General features: G+C 41.3%; 1 protein-coding gene across 2 annotated transcripts in view; it reads left to right on the top strand.

Annotated features, from left to right (window-relative positions):
* The first annotated feature begins 732 nt into the window (after positions 1 to 732).
* gpc4 (glypican 4) overlaps positions 733 to 24,419 on the top strand; it is a 50,070-nt gene continuing 26,383 nt past the window's right edge. The window contains exon 1 of one of the 2 annotated variants that reach the window (XM_044127453.1): positions 733 to 1,566. In XM_044127453.1, the coding sequence (XP_043983388.1) occupies positions 1,410 to 1,566 (157 nt within the window). In that variant the 5' untranslated portion in view covers positions 733 to 1,409. The remainder of the gene's footprint in view (positions 1,567 to 24,419) is intronic. The other variant, XM_044127452.1, reaches the window with a different exon arrangement.

Genomic DNA, 24,419 nt, shown 5'->3' with positions numbered 1-24,419 from the left:
AAAGTGACCAATGAAGTCTGTGTTAGCAAAATTGTCCTTAAAAACACAGCTAGGTGAGACCAAAGCACTGGGCTGAAGACTTTTGTCATCCAGTTTTCGGTCGAAAGAGAGAGATAAAAGAAAAACAATAAATCATTCAAATGGAAATTATTCAGTTTGTTTTCATTTATTATGTGATTAATTGATTTATTTCTTATTGCAACAGGCCTAGAGACAAATGCATGTCACATTTGAGATTTCATGAAAAAAACTGAAACTGTGTATAATTTCTCTTCCATTTCTGTTACCTTGGTCTGTGTTTGTGTTTATGTTTGTGTTGGCAATGCAAAGAAATAAAAAAGCACCGAAACTCGTGTGACTCCTCATTTTGTAATGCGAATATATTTATCTATTTTTTCACCAGTTTTCATGGTTCTACTGTACGTTTGATAAATATTTATATGACATAGTGCTTTCCAGTTGTAGATATTGAGATTTATTTATTTATTTGCTTTCTTCGCTTTTCATTTTGTCAGTTTTGTCCAACAATGAGCGGAGCCCGTGGCTCCACCCTCAGCTCCAGTCCTGGTTTTCTGCACCGGTGATTCTTCTTCTTGTTTAGACAGAAAGCAGGCGGACCGAAGGATCAGGCCGGGAGAGTTCCTGCTCCGTACTCCAGCCCTGGTGTTCCCGCTCTCCGGCTCTTTGTCCCCGGAACTCGCTCTCACTCCTGGCTGTCCACCGGGGCTTTTTTTTTTTTTTTTTTTTTTTTTTTTTTACTCGCATCTGGATCCCAGTACGAGTCGCAAACAGCCCAGCGTCCTGTGCCGCAGAAACCACGGCGTCTTTAAATTTGGGAAAGAAAGCAAGAAAAGAAGAAGAAGAAGAAAAAAGGGAAGACAGAAGAAACCCAGCTCTCCTCCGGCAACTTTCTGCGGTCTGCTGTCCTCCCGTGGTTTATTCGTTCGTCGAAGCCGTGAAGCAGTTTGTGTGAGACTGTGATTGTTGCCTCAAGTTGGAGAGAAAGTTTTTTTTTCAGTTCGCTGTTTTCGCACATCAGTTTTTGTTTCCCCCCTGTCGAGTCTGGGACTTGATACCGAACTAATACCTGTTGCTTTTAAACGTGCGACGTTTTAACAGGGTTTAGACTTTATTTCCTTTTTTTTTCGGCGTTTTTCTCTCTTCTTTTCTGGCTCCCAAATTGTTGCTGCAGAGCTGGCCTCGGAGCTGCTGTGAATGAAGTTTCTGTCGAGCTGAAGAAATCTCCATGAGGAAACGCAGCCTGAGAGACGCGCTAACTTTCCCTTAACTAACAAAACACACAAGACACCTGGGAGGCTGTCTACCTATTCTGAGTTTTAAATTAATTTTTTACGGCTTTTATTATTTTTGAAAACATCTTCTTTTTTTCTTTTTTTAAAAACCTTAAAATGAAGACGCTGTCGGTGCTGTGTGTAGTCTGCACGCTGGCTGTGTTGTCCGTCTCGGCAACCGCGGAGCCAAAGTTGAAAAACTGTAACGAAGTTCGGGAGGCGTTCACCTCCAAAGGCTTTAACATGAACGATGCCCCCAACAAAGTAGTCAACGGTGAGTTTTACTCTTCAGTTCTGCTTTTTAAGCCCTCAGGCTCCTCAAGCGAGGCGGGGAGGGGAGCTGCCCTGAGGGGGGGTTCATTGTAAAGATTTCCCTGTGCTCTTGTTTTACGTTTTTAAGTTGGTAAAGTTGGCTGTGATAACTCCTGTAAGCTGGCTTGAAGCTTTCAGTCACTGTTTTAGCCGTTTCCTATCCTTAGCTAACAAAAACATGTTAAATATGTCTTTTCTTTTCTTTTATTATATATATATATATATATTTAAAAAACCCGCTTTACGTTCCTCCAAACTACAGCAACTCCGCTGTTATTACGTTAAAGCTGCTAGCCGAGCTTGTGTGAAATGAATCAAAATCACGTTAGGCACTTTTACGACAACGTGCTTTGGTATGCATCTGTAATTACAGAGTTGGTAAAGTGTTTTAATTTAGGTTAAAAAAAAAAAGCATTTCCCAGAAACCAGCCTCAGCAAGCATGTGCCTTTGGTGACGTCACAGAAGGCACAAGACAATTAATCTTTTTTTAAAATTTATTATTGACATTTTTTGAAACGTTGCTTAAACGTAGTAACTCCATTTTACTTGGAAACAGTCAGACATTTGAGAACTGTTCAGTACAGAATTTTGAAAAGTATAAAATTTGATTTCTATCTTTTAAAAAAAATCCAAAATTTATCAAGGGTGAGATAAAGGTTGACTTTCTAAGTTTCTTTTTCTCACAGTCCACATTTATGCGTTTTTACAGGATGACGTTATCATATACTTAACAACTTTGTTTGAACGAACAGAGAAACCACCCATCAAAAGTAAAACTTGTCATTTGTGAGTTCAATGCTATTTCTGCGATTTAAGGAGTTATACATGTGGCGTTTACGCTGGATGCCTGGTTTTTAGCTGGAGCTAGCTTATAGGTCAAGCAGAGGATTGAAATTTCCACTTAATTGAATTCAGAATCGCAAATTAAAGTTATCTGTGTTGAATTTCGGATAATCGAATCCCAGCATTATAGATTTTAACAGATCCAAGTAATCCTGAAAGTCACAAATGGATGTATAAGTAAAATATGTAAAGTAAAAACCCAACTAGGTGAACGTTTTGTACTCGAATATCCCACAAAACCTGTGGGGGGGAAGCAGAGTAATTTTTCTACCATGCATTCATTTCCTTGTTGTATGCTGACGTGAAACTCTTTCAGTTCAGATTTTCAGTTCCAGGACTGGGCAGACACAAAATGGACTGAATTTATCCAGCAGCTACTTATCTCTAAGATCTCCTGCTGTACTGTAGGTGTTGCCGTGGCGACACCTTACCTCTCCCATGGCTAAACATTGTTTTCCATGTAGGAAATACTTGCAGCCAATTCATAACAATATGAGGGGGTATAATGGACAGAAAAGCCCGACTCCCCGCTGAACGAGGCCAGGCCTGTGTTTATTTCCAGGCTTCCTCGGCGGAGGCTCCTGCAGCTGTGAAGTGCAGGCGGCCTGCGGTGATTCAGTAAACATTCCTCGCGAACGAGGCTCGTGGATTTCTCTCCTCTGACTCTGCTAGTCCTGGTTTTTGCGGTCGGAGCTGGCTCTGTTTGGGCCGAACGTGGGCCAGACGAGAGCACGTGAATCGGGATGAAGGGCACCGGCGAAGGGGGGGGGGCCTGATGTGTTGGGAATTAGACGGGGGCAGGAGGGCAAATCAATGAAGCCAATCATGGGATGCAGCCAAGTAATGGAAACTTGGGTAGGGGGGGTTGTTACAGTGAAGGCTTTGAGGGGAAATCAGGGGTTAGGAGGGGAGGAGGATTGAAATTCCTCTGTGCCCTGCATACTTAAACCCTCCCCCACCTTTCTCCATCACCTTTTAATTTTAACAGTAGTTAAACCATTCGTGTGTTGTTGGCAGCTGTGAAGTGGCTTCAGCGTTACCCTCTGGTGTGATTTTATTTATTCATTTATTTATTGTTTTACAAGCAAGGCCGCTGACATTTTGGTCTGTGGCGGCTCGTATCTCCTCTCAAGTTTTGCACAATATCAAAACTTGGGTTTAATTTGTCGTACTCGAATCTTTTTTGTTGTTGTTGTGATTTTAAGCATAAAACAGCCTATTTTGATCAAATTTCTAGGTCCTTGTTGTTCCTTGGTGGGGGGTTTTCTGATTGTTTCTCACAGAAAGCACTTCAGCAAATCTGGAAACGCCAAACGCTGCTAGCAGAAGAATCGTATGTGCGATGGCAGGGAGACAAAATTAGCTTTTCAGATGTACGCTGCCTTGTAAAAGTATTCCTTCCCTTTACGTCAGAGGTGCAACTTTTCCCACGGCGATATGATACCGATATAGCAGCGTTGAGTATTGGCCGATACCGATGTTGACCCAATACAATATCGGTGCAAACGATGCATTATTTTATTACTTATTTGTAGTATGAAAAGTTGGAAAACGCTTGACAAAGTTAAAGTCAACAACAGTAGTTGGAGAACAACTGACTGGGTCTTTGATCATTTATTATTAACCAGTGGGTCTGCATGGGGGGGGGGGGGGGGAATGCAAGCGCTGCTGGATAGAAATGCTGGAGTGGAATCCAGGAGCGGACTGCTTCTCTCTGCGATTTTAGATGCAGTCTGATATAATCAAATTCTTGCCTGTTTTTTTTTTTTTTCTTTTTTTTTTTTTTTCTCTTTTTTTGTGATATTGGACCAATATCAAGATCGGATTGGGACACTTATACTTTACGTTTTTTAAAATATTGCAACCGCACCCCTCTGGTTTACCTGGATTTGTTTTACCTTTTGCACTCCGAAAGTCCAATTTTTGTGAATTATTGGTCCAAGAGTGCCATGTTCAAAGAAAACAATGTGAGGACACGCAGCAAAGATGTGGACGAAGGTCCTCTGATGAACTGTTTCAAGTCCGTGTGGTGGAAAACAAATACTGTGCGTCATGAATGAGGAAGGCGTGAACGACATGGACGTGGTATTTTACAGCAATATTTTGTGGTACTGTTGAGATGACGATTTAAACATTAAAACGTGGACAAAACTGCTATTTATTACTTTATTTGTAACTCTATGGCCTTGACTTCCTGGCACAACAGTCAGAGCAGCTTAAACACAAAAAACATTTATATCGCTAAGCAGCGACTGCGTTTGACTGTGTTTTTGAGTTTACTGATATTTATTGATGCTTTCGTGGAGCAAACGGTGAAGAATATAGTAAAAATAGCATTTCCTTCAGTCTTTTGTAAAGCCAATAATTTAAATTTATCAAGACGACAATAAGTAAAAAAATCTTGTAATAGCATTTTTTTTTTTTTTTTTTATGATAAACGAGGAGTAGACCTATACCGTATCGCTTATCATTTATCGTGATACATTTCTTATCAAAATAAGAAATTGTTTCTAACCGTTGTCATGATAAATTTCATATAATTGTGTTCAAACACCCTGAAACTGTCCGTATTGTCGGGATTGGTAGTTTTACTATTTTCTCCACTGTTTGCTACATGAGAGCATCACTATTATTAAATGCCTTATTATTAAATTTTCACTTCTTAATGTGACTGGTGACCTAAAGTCACCTAAAAATGACACAAATCATTCCAGTCGTTATCACAATACTGCCACAAAATGTGGTGATAAAACTTTGTCGCTGCGTAGTCGCCATCCTTACAGTGAAACACGGTGGTGGCTGCAGCATGAGAGGGATGGATGCTTTTCTCACCGGTCTGACTGAGCTTCGGCTTTACATTTTGTGGGGCGGAAGAAGAAGAAGAAGAAGGAGAATGTTTGGGACAGATTGAGGAAGAGTTCAGATTAGCTGCTGCTAAGAAAGAGTGAAAATGCTCATAAAGAAAAAGTTTCATGCAGGCAGGAAGACGATGTGTGTGTGAGGGGGAAGCTAAGCTAACACTAAGGTTCAGGTAGTCAGAAAAACTCTGGAGTAACACAAGAATGAAGATGATGATGATGATGATGGCGGCCTGTGGAATTAATAATGAACACGTTCTCAGATATTTTAGTAATAATTGTTGTAAGTAAAGGGAAACAAATAAAGCAGTTATAAAACAGCTATTGATGCAATTTAAAAATATTTTTAAAATGACCAGACACATCTTTAATGAATACTATCAGGTAGATTTGTTGCCAAACTTTGAAAATGTTCAACATATAATTATGTTAGGGTTGTGTAGTTAAAGTTTGCAATTAGTAATAACCTCAAATGAACTTATTGCACTACAACCCTGTTAAGGGTTAAATTATTCTGTATATGTTCATCTGTATGGTGAACTTGTTGTCAGTAAATTGGTTCTCATAGAGTTAAGAATAAATCATACATTTTCTATAATTTGCTTGTGGGGTTTGTAATTGAAAGAAGAAGAAAAAAAAATCAGTGGCTGTTGGAGAAAATATTTAATTTCCACCTCTGGACGCACCTAAAAAAAAATTTCAGCTTCAGAGTTGTGTCCACCAGAAGTGTGGGAAGCCATGGATTATTTTTCTTTCTCTTCACAACTCCTCGTGGTCTTTCTTGCTGAATCCCAATAAAATTCACTGGAGGCTGCGGTTCTGACTAAACAAAATGTGTTGAAGGGTTATGAATGCTTGAATAATGGAAGACAGTGTTCATCTAGGCTTGGATGTTTCTCCTTGAGGGACGCTGTAGTAAATGATTCATTGGGGGCGGAAAGAGCGTCCAGAGTCTCCAGATACACCCTCAAACTGTCTGGTTGAGCTTCATAACTAAGCAATAATTTCAACTCGGAGAAGTTGTCAAAAGGCTCGTCCTCAACTAATTTTCCTTTCCGTTCGGCTCGATAGACGTGCGTGACAACAACACATTGAGAACGGATTCACTCGCCCGTCTTGGTTTTGATGCAAGTAGACTTGGACTCGCCCTGGCTTTGGTGCAAACATCATAAATCCAGCGTGTGGAGCATGAGTTCTCGGCGGAGGCAGACATTCAGGGATCGCATTTTGAACCGCAAACATCTCAAGTTGTTGTTGGCAGCCAACAGATAAGAATTGATGTGTGTTGCCGTCGAAATCACCCACCGCTTTGTCTGAAACCAGACACGAGTCGGTGAAATGTTTTTTGGGCGGGGAAACTGCAGTGGAAACCCAGACTGCTGGAGTTTAGACAGAATGAAGTGATACGGAGGAACAGCAGGCTTGCTTGGTAAATTCCTCCGTTATCCCATGGTATCAGCTGAACCGCTTCTCATGGACCCGGTTCAAGACTTGGCTTCCAAGTTTTCTTTTTTGTCTGACTGAGGATGATTTGTTTGTGGCTTGTGGTGGAATACTTTGCATAAATTGGGAAGTAAATTTCCCCAACACAGTGAATAAATAATGTTGGCAATCATGGAAAATGTAAATGGTGGTTTTTGCTGCCTGACTTTCAGCTAGTAATGTGTGCAGCTGTTGTATTTGATTCTTTAAACTACAAAAGGCTTTCACTGGCCGAGTGGCGAAGATCCTGAGAATTAATTTATCTGCCTGTAGATTGGAAGTAAGCTGGTGTAAAACCCTCGCCGTGTGAAAACCTCGACTAAAACGCAGCATCGTCATGGCGTCACGGTGTAAACCTGGGCCAAATGATCAAATTGGTTATAAATCATAACAGCAACGATTATCTCTTCATCTGCTGTGAGTTTTGATTATTACAGTTGGTTTTATCATCAGTGCCATTTGTTCTTTTTCACTTGTACTTTGGCAAAAGTTTTCAGGCAGTGTTCCTGTACTTCGTTTTCTATATCAAACGAACTACAACGTTTGGAAAACCTCCCCGCCTGTGGTGGCGCTGGACCAAGAACAACTGAGATAAATGACATGAAAACGTCTGAAGACGACGCTGAGCACAACTTTCTTTTTCACAAAGTGTGTTAACAGAAACGGAGTGGTGTGAGATTTTAGCCTTTGTAGGATTTCTGTTCTGTGTTTGGTAAAAGTTTATGAGCCATTTCTCCCGCTAGTGTTAGATTCACAGGTTTGTTTTGGTTGCATTTACCCATGATTCCCTGAGCTGTGCTTAGTTTCCTTCTCCGTTTGCAGCGCTCTCCAGTTCGCGCGGTTCATTTGAACGCCACCAGAGTTCACTCCAACCAATCTCAGACCTAGGTTTGTGCCCCACAGTTTGCTTTTCTGGTCCTGATCAGGGTTTGATTTTCCATTCACGCTCTCGCAAATGAACTGGACCTTCTACACCAGGGCTGCCCGAAGTCGGTCCTGGAGGGCCCCGGCATCCTGCATGTTTTAGTTCTCTCCCTGGTTTAACGCACCTGGATCCAATGATGGCTCGTTAGAAGGCCTAAGAAGAACATTGACATGCTGAAAAGGTTGTTGGTGCCACCAGGAAGAGAACTAAACCATGCAGGACGCCGGCCGTCCAGGACCCACTTTGGACACCTCTGTTCTTGACAAACAAACTAGATTTGGATAAAAGCGGACTAAACAGGCCTGATGTGAATGCACCCTTTGTTGGCTGCAATTTATTTAAGTCTGATAGAATTATATTTAGTTCTCTTTACTTTATAGGACCTTAGGCAGTGTACGCAGACAGTTTAACTGGCTATTAAATATGAAATATTTGGTTTGAGGCTGTGCCTTTATCCTTTCACTCTCCAGCACAGCTTTTTAGGGAAATAAAAACCTTCAGACCTTTCCTTCCCTTCGCCTCTCACTCATTTTCATACCAGATCTTTCTTTCTCAGTAGAGAAAGAAATCTGTACAATCACATCTACATGGAAAGTCTTCTTGTTATAATTGGTTCCAGTCAGTAATAGCTAAACAACAACAACATTAACACACTAATATCAAATCAAAAAAATCCCCATTGCTACTTTATTAGCTGACTCTTTCAACACTCTTTTGAAGCCTTTGTGCTTCAAAATAAGAGTCTCAAACATGGATACAAGTCAAAAATACTTATCTTTCACTCCAGAGTCACAACAATAGCTTGAAGTGACTTTGCCACTTGAAGCCACATGGTCTCAGCTACTGGATAGTTTCTTCCTGGAAAGACTTTGCTTTGACGAGCAACATCATGGAGTTTAAATTAAATCACAAGATCTCGTTATTCTGACTCTTTCATCTCATTTGAAGGTTTTTAAACCACAGGAACAGTATGATGGTGTCAGTTTTGAAAGCATAACCTTTGAAATTATTGGGGAAACTTGCGCGTGCACTCACTGCTTAGCTGGATTCTTCAATGCACTGTTGTTGTTGTTGTTTATCTTTTTTCTTTTCTTTATGAAGTAAAATCTCTTGATCATACCTGTGTATTGTACCTAGACTTGAAGTGTTCATGACCACAGCTCGTCGGCCTCTCGGCCGGATCGAGAGGTCGTCGCCTTCAGTCCCACATTGTGAGGAATCTTTCCCACTGAGCTAACGGAGAGGAGGCAGCTTTCTCAGAAGTGTAACCATTTGGAGAAATAACAGGCTGGCTATTGCTGGGACATTCGGCAGGTTAGATAAGGGCGGTGGAGGTGAGGGTGCAAAGTCTGCAGGCATTTCTTTTTAGTCCAAAGATCAGGGTGAGTGGCTCTGCTCAAAACAGGTGCCTAGGTTTCTCACTCCAGTAATAATTAACAAATTACCCATTATCCACGTGTTCAACTTCCTCTGTTGAGGTAAAAGCTAAAGCCTAAAGATGTTTTCTGATCCTTCATTAGAAACATGTCAAGTCTTTTTGGATTCACCACAGCAGCAGTAGAAATTTATGCTGTAGTAAAAAAGTAATCTTGCATTTTCATTGTGTTGTCTTAAACTTGTCATATTTACCCATAGATCTCATTAAAAGCAAAGTGAGTTTGGTATTTTTCACACACTGCTACAGCAAAGCTGTTTGGATAAACACATTATAGCTTTTTTTTTTCTTTTTTTTTGCTATGAAGTCCCATTCCAGTAGTCAATGATCCCCTCACAGGTCATTTGTGTTCTACAAAATTGTACATTTGTTAATCTTGCCTCTAAAACAGCTGCTATGGCTTGAAACTGGCTTGGCTGTAACTCTGATCCTCCTCTGGCCCTACAAACGTCTCCACAACCAGCAGGTGGCCTGGCTTCTCGGGTCTCCTGTGTAGCTACAATACTACGCCATCAGTGTGTGGCGTTGGGGACATTTTTGGACCCCCACTAACACCACACATCACACATTGTAATATTAGCAAGTTAGTGACCATCATTGATAGTGACAGTCATTAACTTGTTTAAAAATGTAGTTCATTCACTTTCCTGCTCCAACACACCTGCAAAGGCCTGGTCATTAACTATTCATTTGATTCAAGTGTGTTGGAGCAGGGGTACTTATAATTACACATGCACAAACTTTTGATTGGGGGCTTGTCCGGTGTTCACTCAACCCACTCGTCCGTTTTCCTGAGGACCAGCTTTACCACAATTAGGCAAAAATTAAAGAGATAGAAAAATTGACAAGGTGGTAATGGTCTACATAAATATAAATTGGCTGCTTTATATTTTTATTTTCTCCAAAAAGTGGCTTTTGTTTTGAAGGGAAATGCCGATAGCCTCTGCTTGGGGGAATTCGCCAGAGCTAAAAGTTTTCTAGCCAATCTACAGTTTCTAGCAACACACAGAGATGCAAGGAAGGGCTGCACAATGTGTCAATGCAGTATCAACGTACACATTTCAAAGGACGATTTGAAACACAATATTTGTTGTTTTCATTTACAGTCACCATGAATAACCAAATGGATCCTAATCGGATACCTATCCTGTTGTATGGAGTCTGACTGTAGTAAATGTCTACACCCAACACACTTTGATGGCTCTAAAGATGCCAAATGTCAGAGTGTTGGGAGTGATAGCGTTCCAGTTCAATTCCTAGTATCTAACAGCCTTACTTCAAATGTTTATTTACTGAAGCAAAGGTAGGTTGGCTCTGGTTCAGGAGCGCCGACGGCTGGTAAACACACTGAATTTTCCAATTTTCAAACTTTTCTCTGTTGCGTTTCTTAAAGGTCCTCATTTGAATTGAAATAATTTGTGTGTGTGGCTTTATGTTTTTAGTTGCAATTGCTACCGTTGGCAACATTTTCATACTCAAAAACATTTTGTAAATAGTTTTTAGAGAAGCAAATTTAATATGGATAAGCGCTGGATTTGAAACTAGAATGTTTCAGGTTTATTACCTTATGTCTATCTTTAACGTCATTATTTTAAAGTAAAGGGGGTAGTACTTGAATTTACCTTTTACAATAAAGTTACTGTAAGTGACGAAGGCTGCTGGCCGACAAAGCTTCACATTGCATCACTTTGGATCCTGTTAATGATGCTGCTGATTGAATTAAATTCACATTAAACAGAGACTCTTAAAAAAAGGGTTATGAAACTTTTATTCTGTTTGTGAAAACACAAAGAAACATTTGTCAGTGTTTTTTGGCATTGGAATCACCCTGGACTAGGACAGTCACAAAAACCACATTAAACCAATATATAATTATTTTTCATTGAATCTTGAAGCTTTTGCTAAAATTAGGATTCCAAGTTTTCCAAAACGATGCCTAAAAGCTTATGGGATGCACATGTCGTTCAGCAAGCTACCTTCTTGCTGAACGACATGAAGTTCAGCAAGAACTTCATGTCTTGCTGACCTTTTAAGCATGACCTTAGTTTTACCATTTGAAGCTCCATCCTTCAAGAAGTCATAACTGGAACGTAGAAGCTGTCTAACCTTTGCTAGGTTTGTAAGAGGTTGTTTTACATTTCGTCAAAGGACTTCAGAATAGCTATTTCACACCCACAAGTCTGACTTACTGAAGTCAGGAAATTACTCACTCCATATTAAATGTGGCTTGTGTGTGCATCAATTCTTTAAGCCTCCTACAGCAGCGCTATGGTTCAGTCTTTGTTCATGCCTGTGTAATAAAAAGTTCTCACTACCAAAACAGAGCCTTTTCCACGGTGGAATAAGCTGCACAAACATTAATATCAATGATTTGTTTACAGAAAAAATGTTTGCAGGGCTGGATAATAAAACAGCACCAAAAGCCAAAGCATGAGCAATAAGCTCTGATAACATTCCTGAGTGATGAGCTGAGTCCTTGCAACGCTGTGCCAGGAACCAATTCAGCTCTTCTGCACATTTTCTGAGGCGGCTTTAGATCATGTTATTGAGTTTGTGTTTGTTAGCGTAGCTTAAGTTTAAACAGATCACATCTGCTTTCAGTTCACACTTGTGCTTTTGCGCATTTGGCTTAATGAGAATGAAACAAAACATTTTTACCGCACTTCCTCTTCTAGTCGGCTAAAAGCATCAATAGTTTGATCGTTCCTGGTGTTGACATCTACCTATCAAGAGTTTAAAGATCTATAATTGAGTTTAAGCTTCATTATGTTGAGGTCCTGTGAAGACGGGGGAGCCTAGCCGACTACCTTCACCCCGCAGGTGAATGTGGCCCAGATCAAGATTTAAAAAATTAAAAATGTACCCGTATGCAACCTACATCTGACCTTTTCACAGCAGTTTGAATGTCCCAATTCCAATCTTTTCAAACCCTCCAAAAATCTGATTTGAAACACGTCCAGAAGACGCCAGATCTGACACAAACACTTCTGCTTCAGTGCTTTTCTGTTCCAATGAAGTGCATCTCATCACAATCCCACAACTCTCAGCTCCTCCCACACATCCAAACAGACTTTTCTGCAGAAGTTGGTGTCGGTGCGCCACAAAAAGCAGTTTCTATTAGTTGTACTTTCTTTTCACTAGTTTCATACATCTTACGATCTTGTGACAATCCTGTCTGCTCTCATTGCTGGATAAACTTTAAAACTAACCCAAAGATGGCAGCATCCATTGTTACTTCTGTAAACGGTGCGTTGCTGTGTCAACGTTCTTCTTCTGCTCATGCTGGTCGCTGGCTTGGGGCAGTGAATCGTTCACACAAAAGTCCAATTACAGTCACATCATTCAGAAGTATGAACAAGCGTGCAAATAAAATCAGATTTGATTAAAACCTGCAGTGTAAACGTGGCCGCTGTGTGTGTATGTGTGTGTGCTCTTGTTCTAGAACAGGTTTTGGTTCATTTGCCTCTGAATGTTGGGGTTTTGTTGTGTGCTAGCGCCTGTTTCCATCTGTTTTTGGAAACCAAGCAACGTGTCATTGACGGGAAATGTTGCACAACATGGAAGAAAACCCTTCACCCGTTGTCCACCATGTTTGTTGCTCCTTTGAAATGACAAATTTCCTGTACGCTACACTCAGTCCTTGGGTTACAGCCACATCTGCGTCCATGTAGCAGCGCCACCAGCCCCTTTGATCACCATCAGGCAATGTGGATGAAGTGCCTTGCCCAAGGTCACAACGACAGAGGCCGACAGAGTGAGATTCGAGCCAGCAACCCGCAGACAAACTTACTCGAACTCCTACTTGTGGGATGAGGCCACGGGCAGTGTCGTGGTTCATGCGGAGGAACCTGGTATTCCACAGTGCCCGACTGGGTTTGGCATTAGGGAATCTCATTCTTCCGGCGAAAACATGCAACTGTAGTTCCCATTCACAGATTTGTCTCCGGAAAAGCCCTGTGCGTGTCCCGATGGCGTCAGAGAAGGGAAACGAGGTGGAAACATGTGGCAGTCCTTATCCGAGTTGTGCTATCACAGCATGGCCACCTTGAGATCTCCGGGGCTGCTGTGGCGTCTTCTGCTGCATGGCTGGCAACAGCTGCTTTATCACCGTCCCAAAACAAACCAGCCTTCCCAACACAAGACCGAGCACGGCCAGAGCTACAGGAATGTTGGTGAAATTAGCTCTGTGGAAATAGTTTGGACATCCAAGAACTTGTTTTGTCTTTAGGAAAAGTCCTCAGCAACAGGGGAATGTTAAGTTCCTCTGGTTCGCTCATTTAGTATGCTCTGAGTGTAGCATCAGCTCAATAAGCTGTGTGTGTGTGTTGGCTGAGTGTCCGTTATTCCATCACTTCACATCCTTTGCCTCGGTCCGTGCCTTCAGTCCCCCCAACGAAAAAGGACAAGTGAGCGACAGATCAGTAGGGGGTGAATGCTCTGTGTGGGAACAATTGAGCAACCCCTCTCCACCCCCGCTCTCTCTATTTTTTTTTTAAGGCTCGCCTTCCCTCCCCTCCTCTCAACACATTCCACACCGGACCACCAAGACCTGCACACAGGAGTCCCGGAGCTGGGAACACGGCAACAAAGAGAGCGCTGGAAGAGGCGAGAGAGGATTTGACTGACAGGAAAGCTCTTTTTCTTTTTTTTCTCTCCGAGTCAAAGTGATTTTTCCAGGGGGAAAGTTGGTCCACAAGGAATATTTGGATCTGACTGGATACATACATGCATTTTTACAAACATATGACTGCCTCACCTTAATTCAATAAAGGTTTCCTCCCCTGAAAGGACCCACGTCAGAGTATTTTTAGCATTCGTGACCACAATTAAACTCGACTCCATCCTTTTGGTGGCCACAGCAAACTGCGAGAAATCCTGATCTGGCTTTGTGGTTTTCCGTATTTTGAGCTGAGCGATCCCTTCCCTTCCCCCCTGCCACATCCACCAATGAAGTTCCCTGTTAACACATCCTGTTTGCAGGCTGTTAAAAGTTGGCCGTTTCTCTTCCTCCCCATCTGTCCTGACTAACATGTCAGTTCATGTTCTTGTCCTGCTGTTCCCTCTCTAGCTGCTCCTGCGGGAGGTTTTGTTCTCTTCCCTTCTTTTCCTGTCTTCATCCCTGATGATTTTTTATTTTCTTTTTGCCCCTTTCCATTGTTCTTTACAGGTTCTTCCTTTCTTGGCTTCTTCTAACCCACCTCTCTGTAATCACCACTTCTTTTGCTGGGCTTTCTTTTGGCTGTCCTGGTTCAGAATATGTGCTGATGTGAATATGCAGAGGATGTTCTTCCAAGATAAACATCGCCTGAGGCACCAAACTCCCTATAATTATGATTTGTACCAAGTGTATATTTTTCCCCACTATTTCATTATGAAACTCTAAAAAACACTTGACTTACAATTGGCATGGGTCAGAATGAGATTCCTGAAAGGAAATACAACATTTTCAAAATTTCCAAACCATTATCCAGTTGCTTTGATTGAACAGAAATTCACACTCTTCTAAAGCTAATATATTCTTGCAGTTAGAATATACAATTGCAGCTTAAATACGTAGACTTGAATAACCTTTGTTCAAGGTTTCTTTTCCAACGTTCCCTTTCCGACAATCTGTCTGATTATTGAAATGACCATTAAGATGATCTTGAGTTATTCGTGTTGTGTGTGGTGGGTTAAGATTGATGTGGTCTGTTACGAAGGACGCCAGGATCGCTCTGCCGAATATTCTTGATTTATCCCGCCGGCGGACAAACAACAACACAGCCTGTTGAATGTGAGGTGTAGCCAATCAGAAAGGGAGGCGACGGAAACACTGACGACCACGCAACTTCTATGGCGCATCAGAAAGTTCGGTGGACATCGTAGGCGTTGTTTTTCTCTGTTAGACAAAGTCCACAAACTATCACCATCGCTTCTTCTCGGTCGGCCATGTTTGTTTCCTCTGAACTCACATTTGGTCTCTAGAGGTTTTCTGAGATTTCCCGACTGAAATCTGGCAGACAAGTTCAAAATCTTGCCATTCAGTTACTAGTCAATATGAAACAACAGATGTGGGAGTGGCAGCACTGATCATACTTTGTTTCCAAACCTGAGAATAGCCTTATCCTCCAACTTCTGTGGGTTCAGAACTACAAACTCTTATCGGAAAACATGCTGCTGCACTTTGTTGGTTTTAGGAGCCGGAGGGGAAGAGAGTGCATTGTTTTTAAACCAGCAGATCGGACCTCAAGGAAAAACTGAAACCCATATCAGTCAGGAAACGCTTCATCCAGAATAACCTCGGATCAGTTCACCCCTGCGGCTGCTTGTGGACAACTCCTCCGAGGCTCTACGTCGCGCTACGTGATCTCCTCTTAAACAATCAACTCTGCTGAGGCTCTCTCAAGTCCGTTGTCATCTCTTCTTTTTTTTTTTTCTTCCATCCCCTCTGATATTTGAGCAGTGGTTTGTTTCTTTTGTGATGCTCGTCTCGCTCGTGGTGTCACTCAGCCAGCTGTGAGGAGTGTGGCAAACAGCCACCGGCTCTGATCTCAGCCTGCCAGAGTGGAGTGTGAAGTCATGTCACCGCATAGTCCCCCAGTGGCGTGTGTGGGCGTGTAGGTGTAACCCCACCGAGGTTAATGGAGGTTTTTCATTTCTTGGGAGCAGCCATGGCCCGCTGCGTGTCGGCGTTGATGGTCGTGGTCTTCGTTGGGGTTTGTGGGGCTTGTCGGAGGCCTGCGCGGTTCGGAGGGGAGCAGAGCCAGGGACTCTCTCGGGGCGTTTGGGCCGAAGCCTCGCTGCTGGGCACAGGCCAGAGGAGCCGTAACTCCCGCTAATCACTTCCAAGGCCTGCATCAAGACTCCCACTAACGACGGGGCTCTCGCTCAGCTCGCATATCCAAAACGCAGTTAGCCTAATAGGTTTCCTAATATTTATGCAGTCCTGCTCTGCGGTGCTCATTGTTGGACTCATTTTCTTATAAATTACAGGGTTGGAGATCAAAACCTCAGCCTTTTTTTTTTGTCCAAGAGAAAAGAACGGGTCGCGTCTTCAGCCGCTTCGCATAGCTGAGTGCGTTTGATGCCATGTGTTAAAAGCAGCTCGTCAGAACTCTGATTTTCAAACGGCAGACAGACTTCTGGCCTCGCGCCGACCGGAGAGCGGGGCTGTAAAAAGAGGGGGAAAAACCCACACATGAAAGGATCAAATACTTTCTACAATGATGGGTCCAAATCTGCAAATCATTAGATGAGTTTTTTTCTTTTCTTTTTTTATATGCAATAAAACAAGTAGTGTGGGAATGCAGGAATCTGCGCAGAGTTTTGGAATAATGGGAATCTTCTGGGCAGCAAGTAGCTTTGATTTATTGACACATTGAGAGCGTGTCATCGGGAACGGACTGAGCCATCCATGACTGAGGCCCCATTAAACCATTGTAGCTTAAGGTTTAGGCTTTCGAGGTGCCTTTGACAGGCAGCGATGAGTGGCTCTCTTCCCACCGCCCCCGCCGGTGTCCAGTTTCCTAAAGCCCAACAGGTATATCAGAATCTTTGTTGCTCTTTTGTGTCTTTGAGCTTCCAGAAATCTGATCCTGTACCTGACCTCATTCTGCCTGGGGGGCTTCGCCAGGCCTCTGTCCTGCCTCAACATCTGGTCAGATTCTGCAGCTCTTCAATTAATCTCATGGTGAACTTAAAAATGACTCCAGTAATTTTGATTCTAATATCTAAATATTTTTTGAGACATCATAACTCGTTTTAATTGTGGTTTTGGTTGTTGTGTTTTCAGTTCCAGGATCTAATGTTCATTTAAAATTGATCCGTCTCTGAGCTGGCAAATTTCCATTATTTGTAAAATATCGATATATTACTTTAAAATGAATAAAATTATTGTCGTTTATCGCAATAATTTCTGGGGCAATTTATTGTCCAGTAAAATTTGCTATCATGACAGACATGCTATCTCTGTTTGTCTGTTGGTCGGGTATTTTGGAGAGATTAATCAGTTCGGAAATGATTTAAGATGCTTTTGACAATTCAGATTTCTTACCCTTCCTACTGGTTAAGTATTTGTATTGGCAGTTGTGATTTTATGACATGCAGTGGATGTAAAAGCACATTTTATAGCTGTGATTACTCTGGTAAGCTGGGCTGAGTGAGGTTTTCCAGTTCCTACAGGAAGTTGGTCTGTTGCAACTATTAATGCAAATTCAGTCATCATATGCAAATCTTGAGCAGACAGAATTTTTACCAGGTACCACAACTTTTTCTGCAATTCTGACCAAATCACTGCAACTCCGCTGAATTTTCACCAATCCCCTTAGCTTTTTTCTAATTTAACTTCCTGTTTCACGACGTCTCTTGAAAGCCGAAACTACGCGATGAAAGCATGAGACACTAAATGACATTTGCCTTTCTTTTTCTTTTTTGTTTTAATTTATAACAAACATTGAGATATTCTGTAGGATTTCCTGATTCTATGTAAACAGTTCATGTTAACTTGGTTGACAAGTTTGGAATTCATCTTTTGTACTTTGACAACTTTTCAAGACATGACTTTGTTCATATAAAATCCATTTTGAAGGAGGTCCTTGAAAATATCGTTTACACTTTAAATACCAATAGTTAACATCATGTATTTTCTTACTTTGTTTTTCGGAAGATCGATACCCTTCCGACAATTCCAACTTTATGGCAAAAGTTAACCTTAAAAAATTTGACTAGTCATTTCAAATTGTAACAAAGACATTGCAGCATCCTGAAGGGACTGATAATCATTACTAAAATAAGAGGCTATGTGTGGATTTCCTAGAAAATATTTGTCATTCCCTCATCTGAGTTTCCCAAAAGTCTGCCAACATTTTCATCTTGGTCCTTGACAAATGCAGGTCAAACACCTAATAAGATGAAACAACTTTGCTTTACTCTGAGCCCTCCTGTTTTCACCTGAAAGTCTTGCTCTCTCTCCCTTTCTCACAGCCCTATGGAGCTGCTGACATGTTTTCACACATAAAAAAATTGTGTATTGTACTTACTCTGTCTTAAACACTGATACGATTGCTAACTTTGAGTTTTCTTTTGGTGGCAATGTCATTTGCTCCACAGTGCTTTCGTCAATGCTAACTGGTAGCATTTGACATTTTAAACTGTTAGCATCTTAAGACAGCTTTTGCAGATACCATTACTGACTGTAATCATCAGTCTCTGTGTCTACGTCATAGAAAAGGAATTCCCTTTACCTTAAGTCATTGTTCCTATAAGTATGTGTATTGACCTGTAAACAATAAATCAATTAATCGTACGATAAATTAAAACTATCAACGTTATTTTAATTATCGCCTTTATCGTCCCTTCCGGCCTTTTTCTCTTTCTGTCGATGACGCTGAATGAAAAAAGGCTCAAATCCGCTGCTCTCCACTGACCCTCCCTTCCTCATTTCCTTAGTGTAATGTCCAGCGCACACGACACCATCTTAGAGCTGTCGGTCGATTGTCGACCCATTTTCAAAACCTGAGAGATCACACATTAGCCCACAGAAATCCTAGGTATAACGGTTCGATTGGGTTCGATGTGCCATGTGGTGTCCAACAATGGGCACAAAATAATGGCTAGAAGTCCAGTTAACTAATTTTAAAACCAGACATTAATCAATGCTTTACTACAATCTACCTGCAGTGCATGTGGCTCTAGTGTCAACGTAACGTCCTGACTGAATGAAAATCATTAGAACCGATTTATGTCACGTTAACGAAGAACAGCTGAAAAGTTACCGGGTTCATCAACTGCAAAGCAATTTTGCTCCAACTCCTCCCCTCGTCATTTCTATATTCTCCACATATCATCTCCAATGTCCGCTGGACTTCAGGTTGCACCGTGTCAGCTGTTTGGGATTCCCCTCTGAAAGTAGGAGGGGAATCCGGCTTTCTGATTGGCTACCTGTCACATTCAACAGGCCGCGTTAACGATCCCAGTGGGGAAAAACCCCTGATTTAGATCTGAGCGGCCCCAACGATCTACCATAACACACCACACACTACAGGATGATCACAAGAGACAATCTTAGAACTTTTTTCTAAGATTGTCATAAGGGGAAAATGTAGGTGTGAACTAACTAGTGTGAACTATTGCATCAGGTAGTCGATGTTCCATCTTCTCTATTTAAATCTAATGATTACTGAAGGGCAATATGATATACAGACTTTATAATCTGCACTCTTTTGGTTGAATGCAGTATTTATTTACACTTTGGTGTTTTTATTCAAGTACATTTTTGTTAATGGGGACTGAGAATCCATTTTATTTTTATTTTTGGTTGTTTATTTTATCAGTTCCAGTGTTAAATGTTCTTTTGAAAATAAAGTGTCTCTATCTTTGGCAGGAAATCACATGTATTATTACGTCATTTCCATTAAATCAGTGTACAAAGGTCTTCAAACAATACTATCGTCTATCGCAATAGTTTTTGAGACAATTAATTGCGCAGCAGAATTTGTTATTGTGACAGGCCTAGTTGTGTGCAAGTCGAGCATTTTAAATTAAGAAAATGTGGAAAGCCCAAAAGAATAAAAAGGAGCAACTTTCTGTTACCTGCTGAAAGTTTTGCTCTCTATTTCTCCTTCGCAGTCAGAATGAACCATAAACATGTTTTCGAAAACAGTTTTCTTTTAAATGGCTTAGGAACTTTATTGTAAACAACTCCCTGGTACTTGATGTTTGGGATCTGGGAAAATATTGCATTTTTCAGGTTTCTATCCGTCTGAAATGAGATGCACCCAAAACACATCGCGCTTTTTTTTTGTTGTTGTTGTTGGAATTCACGTAAAACTCTAAATTTCAACAAGTTAATTTATTTTGGGTGGGGATTGTATCTTTGTGGTACAACGGGCCTTTCTGCAGTTCCGACCCCCCTCGGATGTCCTCGTCCATTCGGTCTCACGCAGTGCGCAAAGCACGTTTTAAAGAGAGCCTATTTGTAAGCTCAACAGTAGGCCGTTTCTCTGACAGCAAAGCCGTGTTTGTGCAGGGTCCCTTGGTAAAGCACTTGGCCTTAAGTAAAGAGTGTTTTTCATCTTCTCCTTTAAAGTCTGTTTTCATTAGTGTGCCATGAGTCAGTGGAAAGATGGAGGCCCGATGTAGAGGAACAAGCCAGGAAGTTCTTTTGTGCCCCGTTTTTCGTTTTTTTCCCCCTCCTCTCCCTCTGCTTCCGTCGTCTCTGGTGACAATCACGCTGTGCTGCAACTTGCTCTTCCACTTTGTAAAATCGCCGCCGTTCTTTGCGAACCTTAGAAATAACAGCCCTCGTCTCTCGCTCTTCAGTGCAGAAGCAAAGGTACGCGGGTTGAGTAAAGTATCAGAGTCTAACCCGACGTTTCAACAAGCTGCAGGACAAACACTGCAGATATGAAGCTCAGACACAAAGAAAGGAGGAGAGAGAGAAACAGGGACAGGTTCTAGATTACTTTTTATAGAAGATAACTAGAGGTGATTGACAGAAAATCGTTAGAGGTGATGTGTATTTTGTAGTGTTGTTCCCTGTGCAACCCAAGCTTCTCCTCAGTTTTCTTTTCAACTAATAAAAAGTGAAACCAGTTGCCAACACTTTGCGTGGCGTTTACGACGTCCAACCATCATGGGCTTTACGGCTGAACAGAAAACTGAGTTCAATCTATTGATGCTTTGACGTGTTAAATGTTTGTTTGTTTTAGTTCATCTGAACCAGGTGGGTATCTAGTCCTGGGTTGGACTTCAGTGATTTAAAGTTGTTTTAATTAAAATAAAAGCAAGGATCATTCCCACTCCTGCTCCAAATGATTATTCAGTTCATTTTTATGCAGTTTTATTTGTATGGCTGAGACAGTGATTTAGATTAATCACGATTGTAGTAGCATTCTTTCAGGCAGCTTACTAGCAGTGTACAGCAACAGGTGGGGAAGGGGCTCTGCTGCATTAGTCTGAGCGCTGTAATCACTTTGTTGCTCTTTTGGCATCTCTTTTGCAGCAGGAAAGTTACACAGTCTTGAGAGGTTTGGGATTTTGAGTGGTAGAAAATATTTTCAAAAATTTGCTTTTATTTCATTCGTTCCTTCTGGGAGTTTTATGAAGAACGTATCAGAGCTGTCTGGCAAAAGTTGCTATTTTACCAGAAAAATGTCTTAAAATGACAAGAAAAATGTTTTAATGAGGAAAAAAAAAACTTGTAACTATTTCTTTTGTGTGTTGGAATTCTCACAAAATCCCGACTTTGTTCTTGCAGTATTCCGACATTATTCCGACTTTATTGTTGCATTATTCCGACTTTGTTCTTGCATTATTCCGACATTATTCCGACTTTGTTCTTGCATTATTCCGACATTATTCCGACTTTGTTCTTGCATTATTCTGACATTATTCCGACTTTGTTCTTGCATTATTCCGACATTATTCCGACTTTGTTCTTGCATTATTCCAACATTATTCCGACTTTGTTCTTGCATTATTCTGACATTATTCCGACTTTGTTCTTGCATTATTCCGACATTATTCCGACTTTGTTCTTGCATTATTCTGACATTATTCCGACTTTGTTCTTGCATTATTCTGACATTATTCCGACTTTGTTCTTGCATTATTCCGACTTTGTTCTTGCATTATTCCGACATTATTCCGACTTTGTTCTTGCATTATTCCGACATTATTCCGACTTTGTTCTTGCATTATTCTGACATTATTCCGACTTTGTTCTTACATTATTCTGACATTATTCCGACTTTGTTCTTGCATTATTCCAACATTATTCCGACTTTGTTCTTGCATTATTCTGACATTATTCCGACTTTGTTCTTGCATTATTCCGACATTATTCCGACTTTGTTCTCATGAAATACCCAAAAATGTAGCCTGACGCCTATATTTTGTCGTAGAGTTCACATGAATTCAAACTAGTTTGATCAAATAGAAACGGTACCTCACGGCTTGTCAAACAAGATGGCGGCCCTGGAGGCCCTGACATCACCTTGCGCTATGGAAACCCAAGGACTGCATTAGTGGGAAAGAAAATCTAAATTTCTCTTCCCAAAAATTTAAGCTTAATAAACCAACAATTCAAATAAATCGCCCAACCCTAGCAGAATATCAGACATGATTGAGAAAAAATCTAGAATTTTGTGAATTTTGTTGGAAACCCATTTCAAGAATGATTTTTTTTATTTTATTATTTTGAATCTCCCTGGTACCCCTTAAAACTGGTCAATACCAAGTGTGTATGTTCAACAATCAGCTCCAGAGCAGAGTCTTTGGATTGTGGTTTGTGACTTGTTGGACGACTTGGAAATGAGCTGAAGCTGCGACAAAGCGGTGACCTGGGAAGTGGTGAAGGCAGGGAGCTTTTGTGTGTGGAGACAAAGCCAGAGATGCTGGGCCAGAACGGAGGGAGCAGGGGGGCGACAGACAGACAGACAGACAGACAGACAGAGTGAGAGGCCAAGGCAATGTTGTGGAATCTCCCCAGGGGCTTCTGGGTAAATGTTCATGGATGACGGCGTTGTGGAATTTCACAAATGGAGAGTTTTAATTGGCCTGAGACCCCGACTGGTTTATTAATCAGAACTGGACTCCGGTGGCAGCAGGCTCAGATTTGTGGATCCCGGCGTGGACATTGTTTGCTAAATTGACTGGCTTTTAGAAAGGAATTCATACAGAGGAGGAAAAGAGGGGAAGATTTGGCAGAGATTAACATTTTAATGTGATAATTCTTCACTCTGAAGTGCTCAGTTTAAAAAAAAAAAGAAAAACATTTAAAAAAGTTTTCTATAATGCTGCAGAGCTTAATGAGTCTTGCTTTGTGACTTATGGGTGACCTTCTTTCTTTGCTTCTCGTGCCGTGTAACTTAGAGATTTAATATTTTAACATCTATAATTTGGAGCGGTTTCGATTTATTTAAAGAAACAGATATTACCCAGTATATAGTGTTGGGCTGTTAAGCTGAAAACATTCACTGCTCTAAAGCAGAGCTTCCTGACTCATAAAGGGATTGTGGGCATTGTTCTGAGTGGCATAAATCTCTCATGTCATAAGCAGAACTTGTGTTTTCAGAGCTCTCAGTACTACTGAGGGGTTTCCTCCCTGGCTTAGATCTTTTTATTTATGGGACTCGCTGATGCTCTGTGCAGTTGTTCGTCGGCGTTAACCTCCGACGCATCTGGTGAATCACGACCCGTATCGGCACCAGGGCTCTGACTCATCGTGCAAGCCATGCTCAGCTGACTGCGCGCAGAATATTACGGGAAAACTAAGAGGCATGGTTTAAGTTTGAGGGGATTTTCAAGATTCATAGCAGCGTCCGCCCCTCCTGCATGTCGGGTCGAACCACTTTGGTAGAGCTTTAAGACGGAGTCTGGTCCGTTTCTGGTGCACAGGGCACCGCAGCTCTTCTAGTTTTGTGATTTGCTGTCTTTTCTGGCGATTTAATCATCTCAAACCTTCCTGTCGTCATGTGCGAGCACGCTTCCTCGTCTTTTAGCGAGAGCAGGAAGCAGCCACTCTGCACAGAGCGCTGTAAGCAGCTGTTTAAGAGCTTTAGCTGTTCGTTACAGCCACATACCACAAACAACTGGTTTAGAAAGGATCGTCTTATAAAGGAGGGAAATCTCTGATTGTTTCATACCAAATCCAAGATTTGTCGTTGTTTTTGTCTTCCTTTCTTCAAATGACAGAAAACTTTATAAAAGCGTTATTTTTATTTCAATCATACCTTCTGGGAGTTTACATGAATTAAAAGTCCAGCTAAATACAGGCTGTAAAACAAAATGGCTACTCTCTGGGCATGATGACATCACTCTGAACTATGGAAGCCCAAGAAGTGCGTTGGTGAAACAAAAATCCACAGTTCCCACAAATTAAATCTTAATAAACGGCAATTTCAGTTAATGGATAAAAATCAATTGTCCCACCCCAGACCTGAGAATGGAGGCACCAATAAGAGTTTTGTGGCCAAAATCCACTTTAAGTAAAGCTGATGGCAAATTTAGCAGATTCTGACCTCTCTTTGAAGAAATTACATAGGAAGATGAATATAAAAACTGCGTTTAAAATGTTTTCCCTAAGGATCCTTATACAATCCAAAGCCATGTATCTCAAGCAGAAACAACGTTATCCCACGTGTGACAGTAGTCGCCGTACAGCAGGAATCTAGTGTTGAGAAGATATTTTAAGTTTTTGTTTGGAGCTTAACTTTGCAATTTGCCTGCTTTTGTAAGCCAATTACAGCAGACCCTGATAATATAGTTAAAACACCAAATGTATCTTAGAATG

The sequence above is a fragment of the Gambusia affinis genome, linkage group LG09, assembly GCF_019740435.1.
Source record: "Gambusia affinis linkage group LG09, SWU_Gaff_1.0, whole genome shotgun sequence".
NCBI lineage: Eukaryota > Metazoa > Chordata > Actinopteri > Cyprinodontiformes > Poeciliidae > Gambusia > Gambusia affinis.
This window is presented reverse-complemented; position numbering and strand designations above follow the sequence as displayed.